The sequence below is a fragment of the Urocitellus parryii genome, chromosome 1 (assembly GCF_045843805.1).
Source record: "Urocitellus parryii isolate mUroPar1 chromosome 1, mUroPar1.hap1, whole genome shotgun sequence".
Taxonomy (NCBI): Eukaryota; Metazoa; Chordata; class Mammalia; order Rodentia; family Sciuridae; genus Urocitellus; species Urocitellus parryii.
In genome coordinates, this window is record NC_135531.1 from 136,915,045 (window position 1) to 136,941,237 (window position 26,193).

At 34.5% G+C, this 26,193-nt stretch overlaps 1 protein-coding gene across 1 annotated transcript in view; it reads right to left on the bottom strand.

The window, feature by feature from the left end:
* Positions 1 to 26,193, bottom strand: part of Rad50 (RAD50 double strand break repair protein) — a 94,732-nt gene that overhangs the window by 34,535 nt on the left and 34,004 nt on the right. Inside the window, exons 14-21 of the mRNA XM_026400168.2 lie at positions 23,181 to 23,370; positions 22,525 to 22,651; positions 21,893 to 22,086; positions 19,934 to 20,044; positions 19,363 to 19,455; positions 19,176 to 19,289; positions 10,478 to 10,605; positions 8,701 to 8,925 (exon numbers count right to left, since the gene is read on the bottom strand). Coding sequence (XP_026255953.1) covers positions 8,701 to 8,925; positions 10,478 to 10,605; positions 19,176 to 19,289; positions 19,363 to 19,455; positions 19,934 to 20,044; positions 21,893 to 22,086; positions 22,525 to 22,651; positions 23,181 to 23,370 — 1,182 coding nt within the window. The remainder of the gene's footprint in view (positions 1 to 8,700; positions 8,926 to 10,477; positions 10,606 to 19,175; positions 19,290 to 19,362; positions 19,456 to 19,933; positions 20,045 to 21,892; positions 22,087 to 22,524; positions 22,652 to 23,180; positions 23,371 to 26,193) is intronic.

The following is a 26,193-nucleotide window of genomic DNA, read 5'->3' on the forward strand; positions in this document are numbered from 1 at the left end:
GGAAACCTAAAGCAAGCAGGATAGCTATACTTATATCTGACAAAATAGATTTTAAGACAAAAACTGAAAGAAACAAAGGTCACTATAAAATGATGAAGGGATAAATTCAACAATAAGAATGATTATAAGTTTATGTGCAGCTAATGTTGGAGCATCCGATTTTTAAAAGTTTATTTTAATTTCCTTTTTTAATTGGTACATTGGTACATTGTAATCATATATAATAATGGGATTCATTATTTCATATTCATACATGCACACAATAGAACAATATAATTTTGTCAATTTCATTCCCCAAGCACCCAATTTTATAAATAAAGTATTAGACCTAAGGGGAGCGACAGGCTCCAACAAAAGTGGGGGATTTCAACATCCCACTATCATCAATGAACTGATCACCCTAACCAAAAACAACAACAACAACAACAACAAAAATCAACAAAGAAACAGAGAATCTATACTATTATAGATCAACTGGACTGAACAGACGTTTACAGAACATTCTACCCAACAAGTACAGAACACAAATTATTTTATGAGCACATAAAACATTCTCTACAACATGTACTGGTTCAAAAACAAGTTTTAACAAATTTTAAAAAATGATCATATCCTGTGTATTTTGTGGTCAGAAACCAAAAGTCAACAACAAAAGAAAATTTAGAAATTACACAAATGTATGGAAATTAACAACACTTAATTTTTCCAGTGCTGGAGATTGAACACTTGACCTCACGCACGAAAGCATCCACTTGCTGAACAATGGATTTTTGAACCGAGGAAGTCAAAAGGGAAATTTTAAAATTTCTTGAAAAAAAATGAAAATAAAAAGTCAACATTCCAAAAATGTAGAATGTAGCAAAAGCAGGTTAAGTACTACAAGGGAAGTCTACACATTGAATGCCTATATTAAAAAATACATATTTCAATCAACTTAATGATGCACCTCAAGGATTGTGAACAGCAAGAATAAACCAAATTGCAAATTTTAGAAGGAAAGAAATTAACAAAGATCAGAGCAGAAATAAGTAAAATAGAGAAAAAAATTAAAAACAAAAATATTCATGAAACAAAGAGTAGGTTCTTTGAAAAAGATGAATAAAACTGACAAACTTTTATCTACACTATCCAAGAAAAAGAGAGAAGACTCAAAACTAAAGATTAAAAGGAAGACATTACAACTTATGCTACAGAAATACAAAGGATCATTAGGACTACGAAAATTTACATGTCAGAAAGTGGAAACCCTAAAAGAAATGGACATATATCTGGACACTTATGTCCTAACAAAATTTATTCATGAGGACTGGAAAAAAACATGACTAGACCAATAATAAGTAATGAGACTGAGTTAGTAATAAAGTTTCCCAACAAAGAAAAGCCCAGGGTCAGATAACTTTATTGCTGAATTATCAAACATTTATTTGTGTGTGGGAGGGTGCTAGTGATGTGGAGAGGTCTTGTTATGTTGCCAAGGCTGGCCCTAAACTTGTGATTCTCTTGCTTCAGCCTACTGAATAGCTGGGATTATACTTTATCAAACTTTTAAAAGAACTAATGCCAATTCTTTTCTAAGTATTTCACAGAACTGAAAGGGAGGAACTCTTCCAAACTCATCTTAGGAGATAGCATTACCTTGTTATTCTGCCGCAGTCTGGCTGGGCACAATTCAGGAGCCACTTGTCAAAAGAAACAAACTTACAACTCCTCCTTAAAAAGCCATGGGCTATATTTTTGTATTATATCAACGTATGCCCTGACTGCTCTTGATTTTACTGGGAAGGACATATCAGGGCACATACAGGATTGCCTGGAGCCCTTAGTTTAGGCAATGATTTAGCAGATAAAACTACACATGACGTACATATTTTCTCTATACTAGAAGAAGCTATAAATTTTCATAAAAGGTTCCATGTCAATGCTAATACTTTACAAAAGCGTTTTAAAATAACTAAGGAGCAAGCTAGACAAATAATAAAACAATGTCAAAATTGTGTGACCTTTTTACCACAAGTTAATCTTGGAGTCAATCCTAGAGGATTGATACCTAACCATATTTGGCAGATGGACGTCACACACTTGCCAGAATTTGGAAAATTAAAATATTTGCATGTTACAGTTGATACTTCTTCTGGATTTTTGATGGGCTCCCTTCATGCCGGAGAAAAAACTAAAGATGTTATAGCTCATTGCTTACAAAATTTTGCCACTGTGGGCATTCCAAAACAGTTAAAAACAGATAATGCCCCTGGTTATACGTCTACTTCTTTTAAACAATTTTGTTCATCATTTGGCATTACTCATATAACAGGAATCCCATACAATCCACAGGGACAAGGCATAGTTGAAAGAGCTCATCAAACTATTAAAATGTACTTATTAAAGCAAAAAGACGGAATTGGGAAGGGGTATATATTCCCCAAAGATAAACTTAAAATAACCCTTTTTACTCTAAACTTTTTAAATTTGGATTCATCAGGACTTAGTGCTGCAGAAAGGCATATGTGTCCAAAAAATGTACATAAGCCCAAGGTACTTTGGAAAGATATTCTAACAGGACAATGGAAAGGTCCTGACCCAGTAATTGTCTGGAGTCGGGGGTCTGTTTGTGTGTTTCCACAGGAAGAACAGCAGCCGATTTGGATTCCAGAGAGATTAACCAAGGTCCTGACCCAGTGATTGTCTGGAGTCGGGGGCCTGTTTATATGTTTCCACAGGAAGAACAGCATCCGATTTGGATTCCGGAGAGATTAACTAAAATCCTGACCCAGTGATTGTCTGGAGTCGGGGGTCTGTTTGTGTGTTTCCACAGGGAGAACAGCAGCCAATTTGGATTCCAGAGAGATTAACTAAAGCGAATTCTACAGACCAAAAAGAAGATGATTTGGCTCATATCAATAACAGCTGATATCCAAAACTCCAATTTGGCTATCCTTACATCTGCGACAGAACCAGGATGCTTTTTTCAATATCTGTTTTATTATTGCCCTTTCCCATATCATGAAGTTCTATTTTGTTTTTTGAGCTCATACAGACCTAGGTTAATGTTTTGCTGATCAGTTCTATTTGTTTTCTTTTTTGACTATTGAGTTTTTAAACATTGCAATGGAGATTTCACCTGTAAAAAGTTATAAGGCCTTTACTATTATGTTATGTGTTGTATGTATTATATGTGTGCACACTTGTGTTTTGTGTTATATGTTTGAATGTACGTATGTCCATATATCATATATGATGAGCGCTCATAAAAAAAAAAAAATGGATCCAAAAATTTTTTTTATTATTCACTCGATTTAAATGGTTTAATTTAAATTGGGTAAATAACTGTTAAGAATTATTAACAAAAAAGGAGGTTATCAGATCTGTTTGTTTACTTTCACCTATCCTTTTCATTATATTTAATAATTCTTTTCAAGATAATGTAAATTGTTAAGAAAATTGTTTTCTTTTAGTGCCTTCTAGAATGTTATACAATTATTAATATTAGCCATTATTGCCAAAATTCCTATCTTCATCCCAGTGCCGGTGAAGATAATGTAAATTGTTAAGAAAATTGTTTTCTTTTAGTGCCTTCTGGAATGTTACACAATGTTTTAAAAATTGTTTTCTTTTAGTGCCTTCTGGAATGTTACACAATGTTTTAAAATTGTTTTCTTTTAGTGCCTTCTGGAATGTTACACAATGTTTTCTTTAGCCATTATTGCCAGAATTTCTATCTTCATCCCAGTGCCAGTGAAGACAATGTAAATTGTTAAGAAAATTGTTTTCTTTTAGTACCTTCTAGAATGTTACACAATGTTTTCTTTAGCCATTATCTTCATCCCTGTGCCGGTGAAGACAAAGAAAAAACTAATCTACAGTTTCTGCAATAGCCATCACTGAACCGCTTACAGAACTTGCCTAAACTATGTGTCACTTGTATGCATTGTAAACTCACTTGTATGCATTGTGAACTATCTGTTGGTGCAGCGACTTGTGGTAGTGTTGGAGTATTTTTGCTGATGATGTCATCGGTGGTACAATTTTTCCAACAAGAGCTGTCGATTGGCTTGGTATATCTTCCTCCCTTCTGCTTGTCATGCTGGTACCTCTCCACAGGTGTGGCTGTATACCGGACCGGTAGTCAATGACGGGTAAGATCCAATTACAATGGTACCAACCTAAGACAGGAGGCTGACGCCCTGAGGTCAGCTCATCCGAAGACGGGTAAGGACCATATGTAGTATTGGACAACCTAAGGCAGGCACGGTCCCTAAGCCACATGCTTGTTGTTTAAACAGAGAGGGGGAGATGTTGAGAGCCACAGCCAAAGGGGCCCTAGCAAACTTCCAGCTGCCAGCAAACTTCCAGCTGCCGGCTGATGATTGGCTCACAGCGGCCCCAGCAACATCTAGCTGATTGGCTCCTCTGCGGTGATGTTCATTGGGCTGTTTCCCTGCCCTTCAGACTACGGAACTGCTCATTGGGGGACTTCTTTGGCTCCGCCCACGCGACCCAGCCAATCGGCCTCAAGAGCAGGAGGATTGTGGGAGGTGGGGTGGTTTGTGTGGTGAGAGGCTTGTGGAAGCCGGTGGTGGTAGTTGGGCTCTGAGGGTTTTTCCTGAGGAGCTGTTTTGTTTGGCGTTTGTAGTTTTAAAAATAAAGTTTGTTTCTTTTGACAAGTGGCTCCTGAATTGTGCCCAGCCAGACTGCGGCATTATTCAAACCAGAAAAGGATGCCAAAACAATAACAACAACAAAAAAAAACTATCAGCTAATACCTCTCATGTATATAGATACAAAAATTTTCAACAATATAGCAGCAGATAAGGGTTGGGGATGTAGCTCAGTGTCAAAGAGTGTTTGCCTAGCACGTGTAAGGCACTGGGTTTGATCCTTAGCACCACATAAAAATAAACAAATAAGGGGCTGGGGTTGTGGCTCAGTGGTAGTATGTATCCTTAGCATTTTTGAGGCACTGGGTTTGATTCTTAGCACTGCATATAAATAAATAATATAAAGGTCTATCAATAACTAAAAAAAAAAAAGACCTGCTGTCCATCTACAACTACAAAAAATTTAAAAAATACTAGCAAATCAACTTGGAAGATTGGAACTATATTGCTGATAAGAGTGTAAAATGCTTCAACTAATTTGAAAAATACTTCAATAGTTTATTAATATTTTAAATTAATGCCTATCACATTATCTAGCTACTCTATTTCTCAATATTTACCCCAAAGAAAAGTAAATATATATGTTCATACAAATGTTCATGGCTGATTTATTTGTAATGAGCTCAACTAGAAACAATAAAGATGTACAACAGGCAAGTGTAAAAAAAAAATACTAGCAAATCAAGTTCAGCAGCATAATAATAAAAAAAAAGGTCAATCACCATAATCAAATTAGATATGATCCAAGGACGATTCAACATATGCAAATGAATAAACATAGTATATAACATCAAAAAGAATAAAAATCATATGGTCATCTCAATAGATGCAGAAAAAGTATTTGATAAAATTCAGCATGACTTCATGATAAAAGCTCTACATAAAATAGATACAGGATTGTACCTTAACATAATACAGGCTGTATATGACAAACCCACAGCTAACATCATACTGAATGAAGCAAAGCTGAAAGCAGTACCCCTGAGATCAGGAACAAGAGCACAGGCTGTCCACTATCACTGCTTACTAGAAGTTTTAGCCAGAAAATTAGGCAAGAGAAAGAAAGAAAAGGGATATAATTAGGAAGGGAGGAAGTCAAATTATCCATTTGCAGACAATTATATATGCAGAAAAACTAAAAGCTCAACCAAAAGACTATAAAAACTGATGTACAAATTCAGTAAAGTAGGAGGATAAACACACACCACCCCCCACACACACATCAGTAACTTTTCTATATACCAATAATGAATTTGCTGAGAAAGGAATCATGAAAATACTCTCATTCACAATAACTATGAAATAACAAACAACAACAAAACTCCCTAGAAATAAAACGCATCCAAGGAACTAAAAACCTCTACAATCAAAAAAAAAAAAAATACAAAACACCAATAAAGTAAACTGAAGACAGGCAGGCAGGCAGGCAGGCAGGCAGGCAGGCAGACACACACACACACACACACACACACACACACACACACACACAGGAGACCTCTTACATTCATGGATCAGAAGACTTGATATTGTTAAAACGACCACACTACCCAAATTGATATACAGATGCAAAACAATCCCAATCAAAATATCCCAGACATCCTAACAGGATTAGAAAAAACAATTTCAAAATTAACATGGAAGCACAAAAATTGTGAATAGCTGAAGTGATCACGGGCAGAAAGACCTAAGCTGGAAACATCGTAATGCCTGATTTCAAAAATACTACACATATGATAATCAAAATAACATCACACTGGCATATAAATGGTCCAAAGAACAGCAGACATACAGAAATACCCATCCCCCCATATCTAATGCCTCCTTATTCTCAACAAAAGTGCCAGAAACACACCCTGGAGAAAGGAAAGCCTCTTCAATAAAGGGCAGTAGGAAAACTGGATATCTACCTGCAAAGACAGAAACTTGACCTTTTCTCTCACCATGTTCAAGGATCAACTCAAAATAGTTCAAAGAATAAAATGTTAGACTTGAAATTCTGAAACTATTAGAAGAAAACATGGGGGGAAAACTTCAAAACGAACATCAGTTCAGGTAATGGTTTTCAGGAAAGGACCCCAAAAGCACAGGAAACAAAAGCAAAAACTGATTAAGATTATCACATCAAACTAAAAGGCTTCTCTGTCAGGCACAGTAGTACATGCCTACAATCCTAGAGACTAGGGAAACTATAGCAGGAGGATTGCAAGTTTGAGGCCTGCCTCAGCAATTTAGCAAAATTAAAATAAATAAATAAAAAAGGCTGAACATGTAGCTCAGTGGTAGAGTATTACAGGGTTCCATCCATAGTACCCCGCCACACACAAATAAAAATAAAAGTAAAAATCTTTGTTTTTTATAATCATAATCAATGGAGTGAAGAGACAACCCTCAGAATGGAGAAAATATCTGACTGACAGAGGATCAATATCCAGAATACATAAAGAACTCAAAAAACAAAAAACCGGCAATCCATTTTAAAAATGGGCAAATGATCTGAAGAGACACTTCTCAAAAGAAACACAAATAACCAAAAAATATATGAAAAAATGCTTAATTGCATTAGCTATAAGATAAATACAAATCAGAACTATAATAAGATACCACTGAGTAGCTATTATAATACCATAGAATGGCTATTATGAAAAAAAAATGCTGACAAGGATAAGGAGAAAAAGGAGTTTGTATACTCTTGGAGGGAAAGAAAATTAGTATAGCCATTATGAAGAACAGTACAAAGATTCTTCAAAAAATTAAAAATAGATTTATCAAATGACCCAGTTATTCCACTTCTAGGTATATATCCAGAGGAAATGAAACCAGCATATTCACTAAATACCTGCATGCCCAAGTTTATTGTGACACTATTTACAAGAGCTAAGAATTAGTCTTATGTGCCCATCAACAGATGAATGGATTAAAAAAATATGTGGATGTATACACAAGGGAATATAACTAGCCACAAGAATGGAATCCTGTCATTGCAGCAAAATGAATTGAACTGGAGGACTTTATGTTAAGTGAAAAAAGCCAGATACAAAAAGACAAGTACCATATGTCTTTCATACGTGGAAGCATAAAAACGCTGACCTTAAAAGAATAGTGATTACTTGAGATTGGGAAAGATATGTGTTGGGGGGAGTGGTTGGAAAAGGGGGGATGGATTTGATCACTACACGCTATATACGCATAGATGGAAATATCACACTAACCCCATGAACATGTATGATTTGATTAGTGCATACTCTATGCATATACAGAAATATCATACTAACCCCACTAATATGTACAATTACTACATATTAATAAATAAGGGGATTGCAAATGAAGACCACGGTGATTTATTAGCCACCAGATTGGCAAATATTAAGAAATTTACAAAACTAATGAAAGAGAATGCATTAATGAAAAGCATTATATACTGCTAGTGGTGTAAATTAGCAAAACCATTTTGGGAAACAATTTGAGACTGTAAAAGTGAGCAAACCCTACAACCCACTGCCACATTTATAACTTTACTATGCCTCTGTTCCAAAAGATATGACAAGAATGCTCTAAGCAGCAAAGTTTGTATTAGTAAAGAACTGGAAAAACCCTATAGGAGAATGGATACACAGTGGTATATTTTCATAGTAAAATTCTGAACATCAGTGCAAATGAATGAGCTACAGCTATAAGCAACATGGATAAATAAAAGCAGAACAAAATAATAAAACAAATCCCCAGTGAGTACTGAGAATATAATGCCATTTTTACAAAGCTTAAAAATTAATACACCTATGATAAACCTAGCTTTTAAAAAGCAGAGAAAGCAAAAATCTTTGTCACTGGTTATAGGAAGTGGAGATGATTGAAGGTTATGATAAGAGAAGTGCATCTAAGTGGAGGCCAGTTGGTGATAATGATATTTAGGTAAATATGTGTATATATACATACATATATTCTTCTATTCTATGACATATATAAGTTTTAAAAAGAAGAAAGATGACTAAAATATGCTAGCTAATATTCATGGCAATGGAAACAAAATCTCTAGCCTAATACTTACTGGTCAAGAGTCTTATAATAAATGTCCAGATCTTTGTTTACCAGCTCTGTTGTTCTCATAACAATCATCATTTCTCTATACTTTTCCTCAGCATCTCGAAACTGAGGTTCTCGAAGTTCTTTCTTAAAATGAATAATTTCTTCCTCATAACCTTTCTGTCGCCCCAGTGCCAAACTGTGATTTCTTTTTATATTGTCTATGTTCTCTTCCAACTTCTGATGTTCACTGTAAAAGGGAAAATTTTTTTTGTTCACAATATGTCCAAGACAGTCTAGTTTTATCTGAAATAAACAATTTTCTACAGTAATTTTTATGAAAAAGCTAGACTTCTCTATTAAAAAAAATTTATTCTTGCACCCAAGTATAAAAACTGCAACACTGACCAAAAAGAAGTAAAATAATCAAAATCTTATGATAATCTAGCAGGTTATACAGGCTTCAATGTATACTTTAAAATTTTTTTATTTATTTAACAATTGTTTATTTATTAAACATCCTCTTAGGAGCTAGACATTGCTCTCAAGTTTATAGACATCTGAAAGCTGGCCTGATTGTACGTTCTGTTGACATTTCTGTTGTATCCTAGTTGAAGAAAGGTTTGAAAAAGAATAGATGAATTTGAACAGATGAATTTGAAATCTGAGTGAATGTAAAAGGCATTATTAAGTACTAATCACAGAAATTTTAAAAATATCTGGTTTGGGTCTTTAGTAGTAAAGAATAAATTATTTCATTTAAAGTTCTTTCTAAAAGCTTTCCTTTTCCAACTTGCCAAAGAAAGCACTAATATCACTGTGTTAGAGCTGAGGTTTGAGAGCTAAAGGGATGTTGGGATCATATTCTTGGTTTTCATCATAATTTTTTCTGTGACTTTTCTGAGTCTTGGTGTCCAAATCCATAAAAAATGAAGAAGCCAAAGATAATAAGCTCTTCCAGTTATGGTCTTTGCTATCTCAAAGAAATTTTGAATAGATAAACCAAGTACTTAACCACTTGTTAGACTGTATAAATTAAATTAAAACTTCACTTTTACTATATCCTTTAGAAAATCCTAAGCATTCTTTGATTCAGATTTCTGAAAATGAACAAGGAAGAACTGAATAAATAAATGAGACCTCGATTAAAGCTGTTGAGGAGGTTAAAAATGGCAAGTACAATCTTTTACACCTGCCTAGTATTTTAGAATCAAACAGCTTCTTTGAGAATTCTTAAGTTAACTTTAATGCAGGGAAGGAAGGAACAAAATCTTTTCTGTTGTACCAGGAAGGAAGCACCCACAATAAATACCAATAATACCAAATGAAGGAAGAGTCTGGCTAATATCTCTCTCTCTCTCTCTCTCTTTCTCACATACACTCAAAATGTTCTAGTGGGCACAAAATTATAACCAGGACATAAGTCTCCATTGGCAAATTGCTCTGGAAATAACTCCACTGGCAATATCATGAACTGTACAAGTTATAAGCCAGGTAGGGCCCATAGTTGTATATTCTGTGTGCTCAGTACCACTAGTCTGTGCAGTAGGTCAGCAGAAGTCTGGGGACCTGGGATAATACTAATTACTGTCCCTTCCCGCAGTATGATTATCAATTTTATATTACTTTTCAGTAATTCAATTTTTAAGGCTATGAGATATAAAAACCGTGTCCACCTTCCTTTAAGTCTCCAAGAATATTAGGCTGAGGCTTAAATTCTTCCACAAAATAGTTATTTAATTTCCTTACATTACAATAATAAACACCTCTATTTAAACTAAGAACTATTTTTAAAAACCCACTTTTTCATTTGTAAAACCTGCATTTGACCCATTTCCTTCAAATGTTGTTTTCTTTCTTCTTCAACTTCTTTTAGTTCCTCATTTCTTTTTCTTAAAGTGAGGTTGTCCTGTAGCCATCTTTCTTGTATCTAAATATAAATATTAAGTCAGTTAATGAAAATAATCAAGTTATGAACAGGAGATACATAACAGAAACATGCCAACAGGTAGTGCTAATTCGGCCTTACTTAGAATCACGTTAAATTGGACAAAGGGAGAACTAACCAGTGTGAAGTTATCTCTAGGCCTATACTAATCTAGATGGCTAATAGTCACAGGAGGGACATCTGTAATGTAGCTTTTAGTGCCCTTTCCTGACCATGATGTAAAAAGTTATTTTCCTATTTGACTGGGTGGTCCCATAACAAATGATATGAGCATATATCTTTGTGTACTTGTTTACTTATGAAGTATTTGGTTAAAAATGCTATTGAATATGTTCATCAAAACATATGCAAAACAGGAATTTAATATGATGAAACAAAAAATTATACAGTTAATATCTACATTCCAGTGAATCACATTATGTCCAGAAACTCTATGATGGAACCTGTTGATCTAAAAGATAGTAAGACTCATCAATATGTACAATTTTAGTGTCTTTATGGTATCAGTTAAAAATAAGTCTAATTTTAAAAAATCACAAGAGATCACTACTACTGCTGAAATCTCCCTATACTTACCATGTGCCAAGACTATTAGATTCTATAAGTATATGTCAGATACAACCTCTGCTTTCAAATTTACAAAAACAGTGTAAGCATCTACCATGAATTTGGAGCATTTCAGATTTTTTGGATTAGGGCTGCTCAACAAATAAAGTCTATGCAAACATCGCAAATCAAAAGACTGAGATCTGAAAGACTTCTGGTCTCCTGTGTTTTAAATGAGACTCTCAATTTATAATGGTCATACAAGCAGTAAGAGGTGCCATAAAAGTAGTGTTTGTCTACAAACTTCTTGATATATTCCTGGCTATTGAATTGAATTTGTAAAAACTACCTGCTACTACTCCTTAAAAAGGATAATCCCTTAGTAATGGCAGCAAAAAAAATTTTTCTCAGTAGCTTTCCTGGTGTGTATATAATGAATTATATTGTCAAGAGATAAACACTAGGAAGCAATTTATAACTTGACTCTTTGGAATTAAAAAAATCTTGCAGAAACAATGGTGGTCTGGCCCCCATAATCCACATGTGTAAAATTTAACCTGAGTTTGCAGTCAGGACTTCTCAAATATTAAAGTGGGATATCTAATAATAGCCCTTGCAGCTGAGTAAAACTCAGTGATGCAGGAAGCCAAGGAGGGAAGGTCAGATTTTTGGTAATACCTTACTGCCAACAATGAAGGTCAGGGAGAAAGGCAGGTAGGAGCAAGAAGGGAAGTTAAGAATTTCTCTCACATGCTCAATGTCCACGTCCAGCCTTGACTATCTAGAAATCACCATTTTTATGTTTTTTTAAAAAACTTTCAAAAATTTAAGGCTACTTTCAATTTTCCTGAAAATATTATAAATAGACACAATTTTGCTAATGGCAATATTATAAGCAAAGGTAGCTAGAATGACATGGTTTTAAAAGTTCTCTGAGGCTGAGACAACCACCATATGTAGTTATAGGTAGCTGCTATAGCACTGTAGTTAGCTGCTACACCTCCTCAAAGCTCTTCCATGGGAAACTATACTATATTTCCTCATTAGGAAAAAGAAAATGTCCCAATGCCTGTTTTCATCTGATACTATGTAATACCTGAATCTGCTTTCATAACTACATGAGAGGACTTGGGGTTAAAGTGCTATCACATGTTAAGTAAGACTGATTTTTGGCAAAAAATGATATTTGTGGTCTATTTTCCTGCATGATCACCAGGAAAGCAGGCATTTCTTTCTTTTAGGTCAGCTTCTATTACTAGTTAGCTTTGAAAGACAGTATATAGTGCAGTAGTTAAAAAGCAGAGGCTTTGCTGGGCATGGTGGTACAGGCCTGTAATCCCAGCTCAGGAGGCTGAGACAGGAGGATCCCCAGCACAAAGCCAGTCTCAGCAAGGGCGAGGCGCTAAGCAACTTAGTGAGACTGTCTCTAAATAAAATACAAAATAGGGCTGGGGATATGGGTAGTTGTTGAGTGATCCTAAGTTCAATCCCCAGAGTCCACCGCTCCCACTCCCCAAAAAGCATAGGCTTTGAAGTCAGGTATACTTAGGCTCCAATTTTGGTACTATAACTTTTAAACACAATAATTTTGGACAGATTAGTTTAACTTTTCTGAACCTCAGTTTGCTTGTAACATGTATGAGCTATTGTGAAGGTTACTTAAGTTAGTGTCTGTAATCAGTACAGTGCTTGGCTCAATAATTGAGAGTAAAAGCCTTGTGGGTCAAATTTATCCTTTTAACTCTAAGCTGTGAAAATTCTAATTATATCTTATAAAATATCAGAGAAAGGGAGGAAAGAAAACCAGATACAGTGATAGCATACCAGTACAGTTTTTCACTACACTAGAAATTTGACAATGTACAGTCAAGTTCTAAATCTGTTGCTACTTGTGTACCCTTGGTCAAGTCAGATCACCTTCATGCCCTTTGATATTGCCCTTCATTTGAAAAATAAGGGAGGCAGTTACTAGTTTTCAAATTATTTTATTCTTAGGATTAAATTTAGTAGGGCTTAAATAAGCATGTAAACAAATATTATTAGTTTTCCCAGTTCTTAAACAGCAACTCTACTGCGGTTATAGTTCAGTGGTAGAACACTTGCCTCACATGCGTGAGGTACAGGATTTGATCCTCAGTACCACATAAAAATAAATAAAATAAAGGTATAAAAAATAAAATAACATTTAAAAAATAGCAATCCTAATCAGTTAGCTCAGATGATACATTATGCAGGCAGTTTGCTGTATTAGGTCTTTCCAAAGACAGAACTAATAGGATATATAGGTATAGATACATGAGAAGAGATTTATTAGGGCAATTGGCTTGTGTAGTCATGAAGGGTGAGGAATCTCATGATAGCAAGCTGGAGACCCTGGGATGCCGGAAGTATGGCATAGTTGAAGAGTAAAGCCTCAGAACCAGGGAGCTCAGTGGAATAGCCAATGGTATAATTCTCAGTGGGAGGCCAAAGGTCTGAAAACCCAGGGGGCCATTGGTCTACAACCAGAGTCCTAAGGCCAGAGAGCCCAGAGTTCATATTCAATGGCAGAAGAAGAAGAGTATCCTAGCTCCAGAGAAAGAAAGAGGATTTTTTTGTTGCTGTTGTTCTCCTCAGGTCTCTGGCTAATTGGATTGTGTCCATCCACACTAAGAGCAGATCTTCCATACTCAGTCCACTGACTCACAGACCAATCAACTCTGGAAACACCTTCAAACATACTCAGGGGTAACATTTTGCCAGTTCTCTAGGTATACCTTAATTCAGTCATACTGACACCTAAAATTAACCATCAGAACCCCACCTCTTCTCAACTTGGCATCCAAACATATCTCCTTAAACTATACTTTCATATCTCCAAATAAAGACAACAAGATTATAGTTCTGCCTAACAATATATCCTATATTCAGTTGAAAATTCACTAAATCTCTTCCCCAGAGACTTTACAAGGAGGTAAAGTCTTTGGGTAATATTATTCCTGTCCTGATATCCCATAACTTGAATAATATGATGTAAATATTTTTTATTATTTTTTAATTTTAGGTGGACACAATATCTTTATTATATTTTTATGTGGTGTTGAGGATGGAACCCAGTGTTTGCGCATGCCAGGCGAGTGCGCTACCACTTAAGCCACGTCCCCAGCCCTATGTTGTAAAATTAATAGTATATTTTCACATTAAATAACAGCCTTTTGATCAATCATAGACCACATATGATATGATGGTGGTCTCATAAAGATTGTATTGCCTTGTAATGATGTAGCTATCTCAGTTCATGCAAATATGTTCTATGATATATGTACAAAAATAAAATTGCCTAATGACCCATTTCTCAGAATTTATCCCCATCATTCAGTGATGCTTGACTGTATATATATATATATATATACACACATACAAACATATTATTAACAAAATAGGAAGAAAATGTTTATGACAATTAGAGTTCTTGGTTCTGTAACTGGTCACATGGTAATAGCTGGCATTCAAAACTTCCTTCTCTTATTCATTTTACCATTATTTATTCTTTTTGCTCAGAGTTGACCATGGTTCTCTACCTAGTATGGTGACCAAAATCTTCACATTCCTGAAAGTCTGAGTCATTCATAGTCCTGAGTGAAACAGGTTGTGGCAATTTTCCATTTGACCTTAATCACAGGGCATGGTAAAATTAAGAGATACCCTAAAAGGATTTCCTGTGTTCCAGACATCCTGTTCTTTACCCTCACTATGGAACAGTAGTCCAATTTCCCCTTGTTAGTTAGGATCAATCACCACAGCCAGTACTGTAACTTTCTTCTGTATATGTTGACTCAGAGAAATAAAGAGCCCAAAGTGACAGGGTGGCCATCTTAATTTCCTGTGCAGTGAAATGACTGTTCTGTCTCCTGGTGGCAGTATACCTTTCTCTGGAGCTAAGACTTCTAAACCGGCAGAACGTTAAGTCAGGAGAATAGGAAGCAAAAATTTTGCTAGTGGTCACCAGGGATAAGGGTCAGCTACTTCCATTTCTACCCCTTGATTCCTGGACCTATGAATCCTGGCTACAGAAAAAAAAAAAATGGTACTATAAATTGTTCCCTTTTTAAGAGCACAGACAGCCTTCTGGAGAACCATGCCCCAATCTTGCAAAGTCACCTAGCTGGCACTATAAATGCATCTTCCAAAGATTATTTCAAAGTTCTATCAAGTCAGCTGCTTCAGGATGATAAGGATCATGTTAAAAACCACTGAATTCCATAAGCAGGAGCCCACTGCTATAATTCTTTAGTTGTAAGATGAGTTTCTTAGTCAGAAGCAGTACTGTGCAGAATACCATGATGGTGGATAAAGAATTCTCTAAGCCCGTAGATGGTAACCTTGATAGAAGCATTACTTGCAGGGAAAGCAAATCCACATTCAGAATGTCTACTTTAGTAAGAACAAAGCACTGTCCCTTCCATGCTGGAAGTGGTCCAATATAATCAAACTGCCAATAGGTAGCTGGCTGACCACCACAGGGAATGTTGCCATATTTGGGGCATTTCATATATAAATACATTTATACAATATGTAGTCTTTTAAGACTAGCTTCTTTTGCTTAGCATAATGTTTTAAAGGTTCATGTCATGGAAGATACTAATACATCATTCCTTTTTATGACTGAAAAATATCCCTCTACAGTCATATACTACATTATGTTTATCCATTCATTAGCTGATAGTCATTTGGGTCGCTTCCACATTTTGACGGCTATGAATAATGCTGCTAAGAACATTTCTTGTACCAGTTTCATGGGAACATATGTTTTCAATTTCTTGATTCAATGCCTAAGAGTGGAAGAACCCAGATGATTTTGATGGGTGGCCCTAGCTAAGAATCATTGCTTTCAAAACACTGTAACATGTATTTTAAGTTTCAATCACATCACTTTCTCTAGAACCTCTTCCTCAAGAGCTGATGCTGACACATGTTTAAAATAAAAGCCCAATTAAGTTTGTTAAAAGACACAGTTCTTATTAGTCTACACAGAGTCCTCTTTTCAGAGGAACAGAGACATTTTTCTCTGATCTTAGTGGGGGGAACTTGTTCCTCTTAGCTTTGATAAAAGGTGAAATCTTAACTAATTGTGACTTTCTCTCTTAACTGGACTACTAGAATCTTTAGCAAGCATATTAGACTTTTTCTTTTTCTTTTTTTGGTACCAGAAATTGAACCCAGGGGCACTTAACCACTGAGCCACATCCCAACCCACCCCCCTTCCCCAAGTGTGTTTTATTTAGAGATAGAGTCTCGATGAGTTGTTTAGGGCCTTGCTAAGTTGTTGAGGCTGGCTTTGAACTCACAATCCTCCTGTCTCAACCTCCTAAGCTGCTGAGATACAGGTGTGTGCCACCATGTCTGGCCAGACTTCATTTATATATATAAATACACACAGACACTTTATACACACTTATACACTTCTCTCCTGGTTTCATTACCTTCTTGTCCTTATATCACTTTGTTTTTACCTTAACTGAATATGTATTTGAATATGTATTTGTAAATAATTTCTGTTAATAAGGCAGGTTACAAAGAAAACTGATGCCATCAGATTCACTAAGCTCAGACCACCAATTTGAAAAAGATCACAGATTGATAAATATTAAGTTTTTGAATAAGTCTGTATATAAGTATATACATACAGAGAGGCAGGGAGCTGTATAGATTGTGATTTTATATAGTTTTATATAGTCAACCCATATATAAACTGGTGATAATTAAGTTCTTTATAATACACAATTCATAAATATATAATGTATTTGGCATTTATGAGGTCACCAATTTACCTTTGACTGGTATTTGAAATTCCTGTTATAGTCAGAGATTCAGAAGAAAGCTGATCTGGATAATCTTCAAAGATTTTTAATCATTTATAACCAAGTGATTATAACAGTCAAATGGAAAATTTTGTTTAAAATATGGGAACAGAAAAATTATGCAGTTTTCCATGACATTAACAACCATGGCTGCCTAAGACAAGTTGAAGATAGTATCTCTATGTGGTATTAATTACGTTGTAGAAATTGATTTTCTTAATAGAGAAATAAGTGAAAAAGGAAATCAATTGTGAAATGACTTAATATTATAAATATTTTCCCTCACAGGTAACTTTTTTTTGGTCCTCACAAAACTTATCTTTTATTTTTCATTCTCCTTATATGAAGGAGTGAATGATGGAAGTCTATGGGGGCAGAAACCAAAAGGCATAGAGGGTTTTGAGAAAAACAGATATTTAAATTGCCAGAGATATGTGCCAGCCCTTGAGTTAGCCCAAGTAAATCCAATAAATCTCACACACAGGCAAAATCCCTCTATGTTAATTCTGTTCATATCAATCAAAACTGGATAGGAATGTGCAACCCTTGGTAATATATCTTTCATTTTTTTAAATTATTTTTTATCATTCTCCCTTAGTATTTTTTTTTTTAAATGGTGGCTTATTTCAGCTGTGCTTAAGGAGAACAAAAGTAAAAAATGTTAGGCCATGCATAGATCAGAATGTTAAGGTCAGAGTTTTCTAAGGACTCTTAAGGGTAAAAATTACCCCAGGTTAAACCATAAATTCAATATTTTTCTTAGGACTGCAATAGTTCAAGATGGTACACAACATCTTCCCTTACCTGTATAAGCAATTCAATATAGTAACTAAGTCAAAATATTGTCAATATAGTGAAATAGCACCCTCAGAGCATAAAATTTAAAAAGCCAATTCAAATTATGGTATCAATCATGTGATTGTATTGCATGATCTGCAGTTAATGCATGACAGAAGTCTTACATTACCACGTGTAACAATGAATCCTTCAGAAAGAATACATTAATGATCTTAAGTTTTTTGACTCAAGAAATGAAACAAGGAAATTATTAGTGAATTTCCTGTGAAATAAAAGGGAAAAAAAGACACCACATAGAAACACAGAATGAACAGAGCAGAGTAATATAAAACTGGACACTGACCTTAAGCTATATATAATATCATTGGATTTGACTGTTATGAATGATTCTGACTACGGGATTTTCACCTCACAGCTACATGGAGCTCAACATACTAACTCCATAACAAAGCAGGGATTGTCCAACTAAGGTTCTTAGCTATACTGACTTCTATATTATACCCCAAAAAAGGCAGGTCCTAATCCCCCTTACAAATAACTTTAAAGAATACACTAAAGCCAGGTATCGTGGTGCACACCTATAATCCCAGTGACTCAGAAGGCTAGGCAGGAGGACTGCAAGTTTGAGGTCAGCCTCCCCAACTTAGACCCTCAGCAACTTAATGAGACCCTGTCTCAAAATAAAAAAGGACTCAGAATATAGTTCAGTGGTAAAGTACTCCTGGGTTCAATCCTCAGTACCCTGCCCCCAAAAGGAATATATTAGACTTTAATCCCTCTTTTCTGAATTTATCCTACCCAAAGATATGTTAGAATAATAACAACATACAGATGCACGTAGAAGAATATTCACTGCTATAGAGTTTAAAATAAGGAAAAAAGTAATCAAGTTACAGTACATACTCAAAATGGGACATTTTTTAATCATTAAAAAGAAAGTGATATATCTGTAAGTTCACATGGAAGATCAAATTCTGTGAATAAAAGGTACAGAATAAATAAATGGTATGATCCCATCTGTCAAAGTTAATTTAAACATACATATAAATAAATCTAAACTTATCTATCTTTCTATCTGCTGGTATATGAATAAAAAACTTAAAGAGCAAATAAGAAATTGCAACAATAAAGACATCTAGAAATGAAACTGGGAATTAGAAGGAAAAGGACACTTAATCTTCTGTCTTCATGTTTAAAAATTTACCAGATGGGCCTTTTATTGGAAATAAAAATGAAAAATAAAGAACAACAAAAAGAACATGTAATTACAATTGCCTTCTATTTGCATTTATACTCAATGGGATCTTCTATTATAATAAAACTAGAGAAAAGAATGTTTATGTGATACCATCAGCAAAAAAGACCTACCTTCTGTGTATCAATATCTTGTCTCATGATTCCCATTTCTTTATTTATCTTTTCTTTGTTTTTGTCACATTCACTTAGTTGAGCTATTACTTTATTAAGTTCAATTTCTTTTTGCTACAAAAAAAGAAAAACTTTTAAGTGCATGAAACAAAAATAACTAAATAAATAATTTTAAGTTTTAAATTACCTTCTTATAGTCATCTTTTCCATCTTGAATATAATTCTCAATGTCTTTCATGTAACCATGAATATTTTTAATCTTCTCTTTGATATCATTCAGCTGTGGAAAAGTATTTATTAAATTTATACTAATTAGGACCAGGACACTTAATAAGTAGCACAGTGAAACAGTGGCTTGGAAGTTGGAATCTTCAGTTCCAACTTCCACTACTATAAAATTTTATGATCTTAAGTAAGTCCTTTTATTACCAATGGGAATGGATTAAATAGTCTCAATTTTTAACTTCTATTTTAGATCAAGAGGCATAATTAAATTTTAATTCTTATTCTAACAAGTATCTTTAATATCAATGTTATTTGTGGATTTAACTCAATAGTACAGACCTGCCTAACATGTACAAAGCCCTAGGTTCAATCCCTAGTACCTCTCCTCCTCTTAAAAATAATATACATATATATAATGAATCTGAAAATACTATTAATCTTATCAAGCTATTTAATTTCACATGAAATGATAGTGCTGTAAATCTAAGTTTAATAAAGATATTTTCTAAATAAATACATAAATGAAATCTTACTTTATCCTGTGCTATTTTGTTGCTTGTATGTTTTTTGTTGATTAATTCTTCTTTTTCCTGCTGGAACTTTTCCAGTGTTGTTTCCAAAGGATTTATCTGCTCTTTAGCATCCTAAAAAAACAAAAAATAGAAATCTTAATAAATGCCCTTTTTATGTGCCAGGCTTTAAAGTCAAGTCATTTGCTCTTTTTGACAACCCTATGAGAAAGTTACCACTATTTTCATCCCTTTACTTCAGGCACAGAGAAAAATGTGTCCAGGGTTAAAACAGTAAATGATATAGCCAAGATTCTAACCCAATCTAGCTACAGAGTTTATTCTCTTAACCACTATGCAACACTGCCTCAGTCACTGACTTGATTCTTGGTCGAGGCTGTGTGCTCCCTATTCTACTATTATGTGGCTTCAGGCATGCATTTTCATGAGTTTAATAGGGGCTGATGTCAGCTCTGTGTGATTAGAGAACAGGAAAAAAAAAAAGCTCATTTGGTTCACGATTCTCTTATACATGGGACTATGACAGCAAAACCACTTTTGTCTTTACACTTAAGCCTGCTAAGTGGTTATTATATGGTAATAAAAGTATACTCATGTTGGTATGTGAAAGGAAGGGAGTTTTCAAGTAATAAACTATTTTACTGATCAGAAGTCCCCATTATTTATCCTTGGAACATCTGTACAACATATTTATATAATAACCACTATTCAAAAAATGACTCTCAACCACCTTATGATCTTGAAATATCTACTAAACCTATAAAGACAGATATAATTATTTAGGATTACTTCACTGTAGGTGTATTTTCTCATAGTGAAAAGTGGTATGGTGTAGTGGGAGGTCAAATGTCTTCAGTATAAGAAGACATAACTGAAAATCAATGCTGCCTCCTATTAGGTGCGTGAACTTGGGCAACTCATGGGACATTTGAAAATATCCATTTCTTTTACTACAAAAAGAAGCTTTAATCATCTGTTTCAACAGTGTGGCTAAAACACTGAATGTTTTAATATCAAAGTGATTTATAAGGAATAAAAAAATAATAAATGCAAAGTAATACTATTTTTACATTATATTCTAAGCCTCTGATAATCTGTATTCAAAATTATTTAAGAACTAAAAAAACATTTATAGTAATTAGTGATAAATGGATTCAGTAATTTATTCAGTATTTACTGAATGATCATGTATAATTATGAAAACTGCTGGGTGCAGTGGCGCATACCTGTAATCCTAGCAACTCAGGAGGCTAAGGCAGGAGGATTGCAAGTTCAAGGCCAGTCTCAGCAACTAAGCAAGGCCCTAAGCAATCTACCGAGACCCTATCTCAAAATAAAAAATAAAAAGGACTGGGGATATAGATCAGTGGTTAAATGCCCCTGGATTAAATTCCAGTACCAAAAAAAAAAATAATAATAATAATATTAATATTTTAAAAATAAAAATAAAAAAACCTAGGTTAACATTTCTAGACTGTTCATAATTTAGTAGGTTAAGTTTTAGATACGAATAATCTATATTAGGCATGGCAAATGCATTCCAGTACATGTGGTAACTCAGTGCCTGTTACACTGTATTGGTAAGGAGTCTGAGACCACATCTAGAATCAATGGAAACAATGCTCTGATGGTACGTGTCTACAATGGACATGGTATCCACAGATAACACAAATACCTCACACAGAAAGGAACCTTTATATAGATTAATCTAGCCACAACCTGACTACTTCCAATAACATGAAGTTCACTGCTTAACCAAGCAGCTGGTACTTCTTACCATGGCCAAACTCCTCTTTCCAGAAATCTTTACTTATTAAGACAAATTCTGTCACTCAGGAAGCACAAAATTGTAACATTTTCATTTGATCCTCACAGCAACTACAGTTCTGGTCATTATGTCAATAAATATGATTTCATATATTTGAACTAATTTTAAAAACAAACATGTAAGAACTATTATACCTTTATCTCTCTATATAAAGACTGAACTTCAGTGGATAATTCTACAGTCTGCTCCTCTAGTTGCTGACGACGCTGCAAGTTAGTGGATATCTGAAGTTTCTCTGATTTAAGATCATTTGTTGTACTTTTTAGGTGTTGAATTTGTTCCTGCTGGTCCTGAATAAGTTTACGATTCAATTCGATCTTGCTGGAAACTACACAAAAACATTGACGTGATGATTAGTGAAAGGGCACACAAAATACTATTGGCATCATCCTTTCAGTTTTTATAGTACTGTGGAATCCACCAAGGCTGAATTTCTGTGGGCTCCACTGACTGCATCAAAAGTATAAAAAGAACCCCTCCAGTTCCCAAAACTGCTTGCTGTCCTCTCCTGACTACTCACAGGTAAAACTCCCAGGGTAGATGTTATTGAGAAAGAGTACAGTTCATTCAACACTCCCCTACCATCCCTGAATCTGTTGTTCAAAAGCAAGGGAACAAACAAGTGATGCTTTCAAAAAACGAGAATGGACATACTTTGGACTAAAAGAAGAAAGTTCTTTGTCCATGTAACAGGTATAAAATTCACCATAAAAGCACATGTTGGCAATGTTGAAATCTTTATGGTTGAGGAAATAGACTATATTACCTGTGTCTAATTTGTGTTGTTTTTCTTGTTTCTCCTGGTTTACTTGTTGAACAGTTCGATCCAAGTCTATTCCTTGTAGTTTAGCTGCTTGCTGTGCAATTTTTCTTTCAACATCTTTAAGTTCCATCTTGAGAACAAAATAGTTATTTCCTCTAAGAAATTTATTGCATTATATTTCAAAAGCTTTTAAGCAGAGTTTAATAGTATAAAAGCGAAATTAATTTTTAGCAACTCAAATGAGGTAAAAAAAGGAAGTTGACTAAAAATGAGAAACAGAATTATGTCTTAATTTTTATAATCTATGAATAAAAAATTTAAACTCAAGAATATAAATCAAGAAAGGATGGGAGAGGAGGGGAGGAGTAGGGAGGATAGGAAGGGCAGCAGAATAGAATAGACAATATGATTGATGTATGTACATTCCATGTATGTATTATATATCAAAATGCATTCTACTGTCATGTATGACTAAAAATAAATAAATAAAATTTTTTTAAAAAAGAATATAAATCAATCAAATGTTCCCTGAGGCTACCTGGAATTCTAAACATGATATATATACCTGAAAACTAGATACTATTTTTAACACTCTTACATTTCACATTTGTGTCACTAAGAAATAAGTTTTATTCTGCCTTATACTACAATAAACTTACCTGGAACCTCTCCATAATTGTAACATCTGTCAGACATACTTTAGCACTTTCTTCTTCAGGTATTATTGTACCTAAAAGTGTTTCCTGTTCTTCTATGTCACTCTTTAGGCGCTGTATGTCTCTATTGACATTCTGTAGTTTGTTTCTTAATTCTGGTATTTCCTTCTCCTTCAAATCAATTATGCTTTGCCTTAACAGAAAACAAACAATTAAAAACAATCTATCTGAAGTTTTCTCATAGTTAGACTGAGGCTATGCATTTTTGGCAAGAATACCATACAAATGTTGTTGTTCCTTTTCTAAGCATTATAACAATGGCTACTCGATGTCACTAAGTCTTATTACTGGTGATGTTAATCTTATTCACTTGGCTAAGGTGGTTCTCAGCCAGATTTCTCCACTGTAAAGTTATTATTTTTCTCTTTGTAAATAAAAAATCTTAGAAATAGACATAAAGAGAATATGTAACTATCCTGCTTCTCAAACTTCTGTGCACTGATTTTAGTATCCATTGCTACCAATACCAATCTTACTTGCAATAATTATTACTAGGGTTGCCTGCCAAACTGAAAAAGAACCTACAAATTAACTGACCATACTCATCAAAATATCCAGGTCAGCTTGTTGCAGTGGCGCACACCTATAATCCCAGAGACTCAGGAGGCATAGGCAGGAGGATCACAAATTCAAAGCCAGCTTCAGCAACTAAGTATGGCCCTAAGCAGCTTAGTGAGACTCTCAAAATAAAAAATAAAAAGGGCTGGGATGTGGTTCAGTGGTCAAGCATCCCTGGGTTCAATACCTGGTACCAAAAAAAAAAAAATAAAAAGTGTCAAGGTGATAAAAGACAAAGAAAGATTGATGAACTATTATAGACTGCTGAAGCCTTAGAAGAAATAACAACTAAATACAATGTAGGATCCTGGGTTGTATCCTGAATCAGAAAAAGAAGAGTAATAGAAAAATTGTTACAATTCAAATATGACTTGTTATTTAGTAAAATTAAAGTCCTAATTTTGAAACTGTGTTATGTTTATGTAAATTTTTAATATCAGGAGAAGCTGGGCGAGGGGTCTATGTGAATTCTCCATACCATTTTTATAAGTTTTCCATTAAGTAGAAAATTATTTCAAAATTTAAATTTTTAAAAAAATTACAGAGAGGAAGGAAAGAAGCCAGCCACTCAGCCAAATACTACAAAGATTAAAGATATAAAAACTGTCAACCCTTTTTATTGTCACTAATGAACTGCTGCCTCTAAGACAGGTACTGGCTCCATAACATATTTTTTGTGAACACCTCTGAAGCAATAGAACTTGTATTAAATCTTTTTAAAAAATAAAGTTTATTTCAGAAAAATTCCAAATTCTTATTTAAAGTTAGTACAGTAAGTTAAAGTGATATAATAAAGTAATTGCTAACAGGAATCTTAATAAAGGAAAAGAAAACCCAGAAACTCAAGGGCTGGCTCTTACATACTGAAATCATACAATGGTTAAAAAATAATGTGTACTATGATATGACCAAGAAATGTGAACCTGAATTGATATGTGGTAACAGATTTTTTTTAAAATATCACAGAAATATTAAGTATTCTTATTTTATATGTAAGTAAGTATGAAGGTATGCAGGTGATGAGCAATTAATTCCACACTTATATTACTTACAGAATATTGTTATCAGACCAATTGGTCCTACATTATGTTCTCAGTACCTGAAAACTGACACAAATAGAGAGCCTAATGAAGGTCAAGCATTCACAAAACTGGGGTGTCTTTGTGAAAAACTATAGGCATACATTTTTTATATTTACACACACACTGACACAGACACACACATACACACAAAGCCCTTTATCAATGAGGTGCAGGTTTTGGTGTCCCAATTCTTCCCTGCTGGTACTGGTGACAGAACCCAAGGGTGCTCTACTGCTGAGCTACAATATATCCTTAGTCCTCTTAGTTTTAAAATTTTGAGACAGGGTCTTGCCAAGTTCCCCAGGCTAGTCTTGAACTTGTGATCCTCCTGTCTCAGCTTCCTGAGTCACTGGGATTACAGTTGTGTCCCCCCACACTCTGCTTGGTCTGTTCTTTTTTGATAACAGATATAAGATGCTAAAATAACTGTTCTAAGAAAAAGTAAAGAAACTTCCCTGGAGAATGGGCTACTGAGATCTGTTAGGGTTCTCTTGAGTTATTTTCATTTTTATGATATTTTTATTTTTTATTTCCGCTATTCATTTTTCTCCTGGTTCACAATTTTTATTAATAATATTTCAACAAATAATTAATACACATAGTTATGAGCTATGCAATGTTTTCATATAGGATACAAGGTAGAATGATTAGATCAATTTATCATATCTATCTCCTTGCCTATTATTTTTTATGGTAAGACATTTAAAACTTATTTTAGGGGTTTTTTTTTCTTTTTCTTTTTCGCGAGAAACTCAATTCACCTATTTATTTATTTTTTAATATTTATTTTTTAGTTATCGGCGGACACAACACCTTTGTTTGTATGTGGTGCTGAGGTTCGAACCCGGGCCACACGCATGCCAGGCGAGCGTGCTACCGCCTGAGCCACATCCCCAGCCCCAATTCACCTATTTTTGACAGTTCCAAAGGCACTGTACATAAAAGGGCACACAAAAGTATGATAATGAAGTGGGGGAAAAAACTTTGGGAGCAATGGAAAATGTTAGATGAGTTTTTATTTAAATGAGGTTCTATAATAAATGAACCTGAGTCAGTACTAGAGAAAATGATAAACAGATGTATTTTCAGCTAAGATTTCATTCACAATGGCAGTCTCAAATTAAGTGTAGGGCTTTAAATGAAAATATTATTTTCCCCAAAGAAGAGAAGCATAATTTGGTCTCCTACTACTCCTTCTAAGCTCATCTTTCACTACTTTTTCTTTGGCCGTCAGGTCAAGCATGCTGCAGAGATTTTATGCTGCTTGAAATGTTCTTGCTCTGGGCAAATGTGTACCTGGCTCCCTCAGTTCTCTG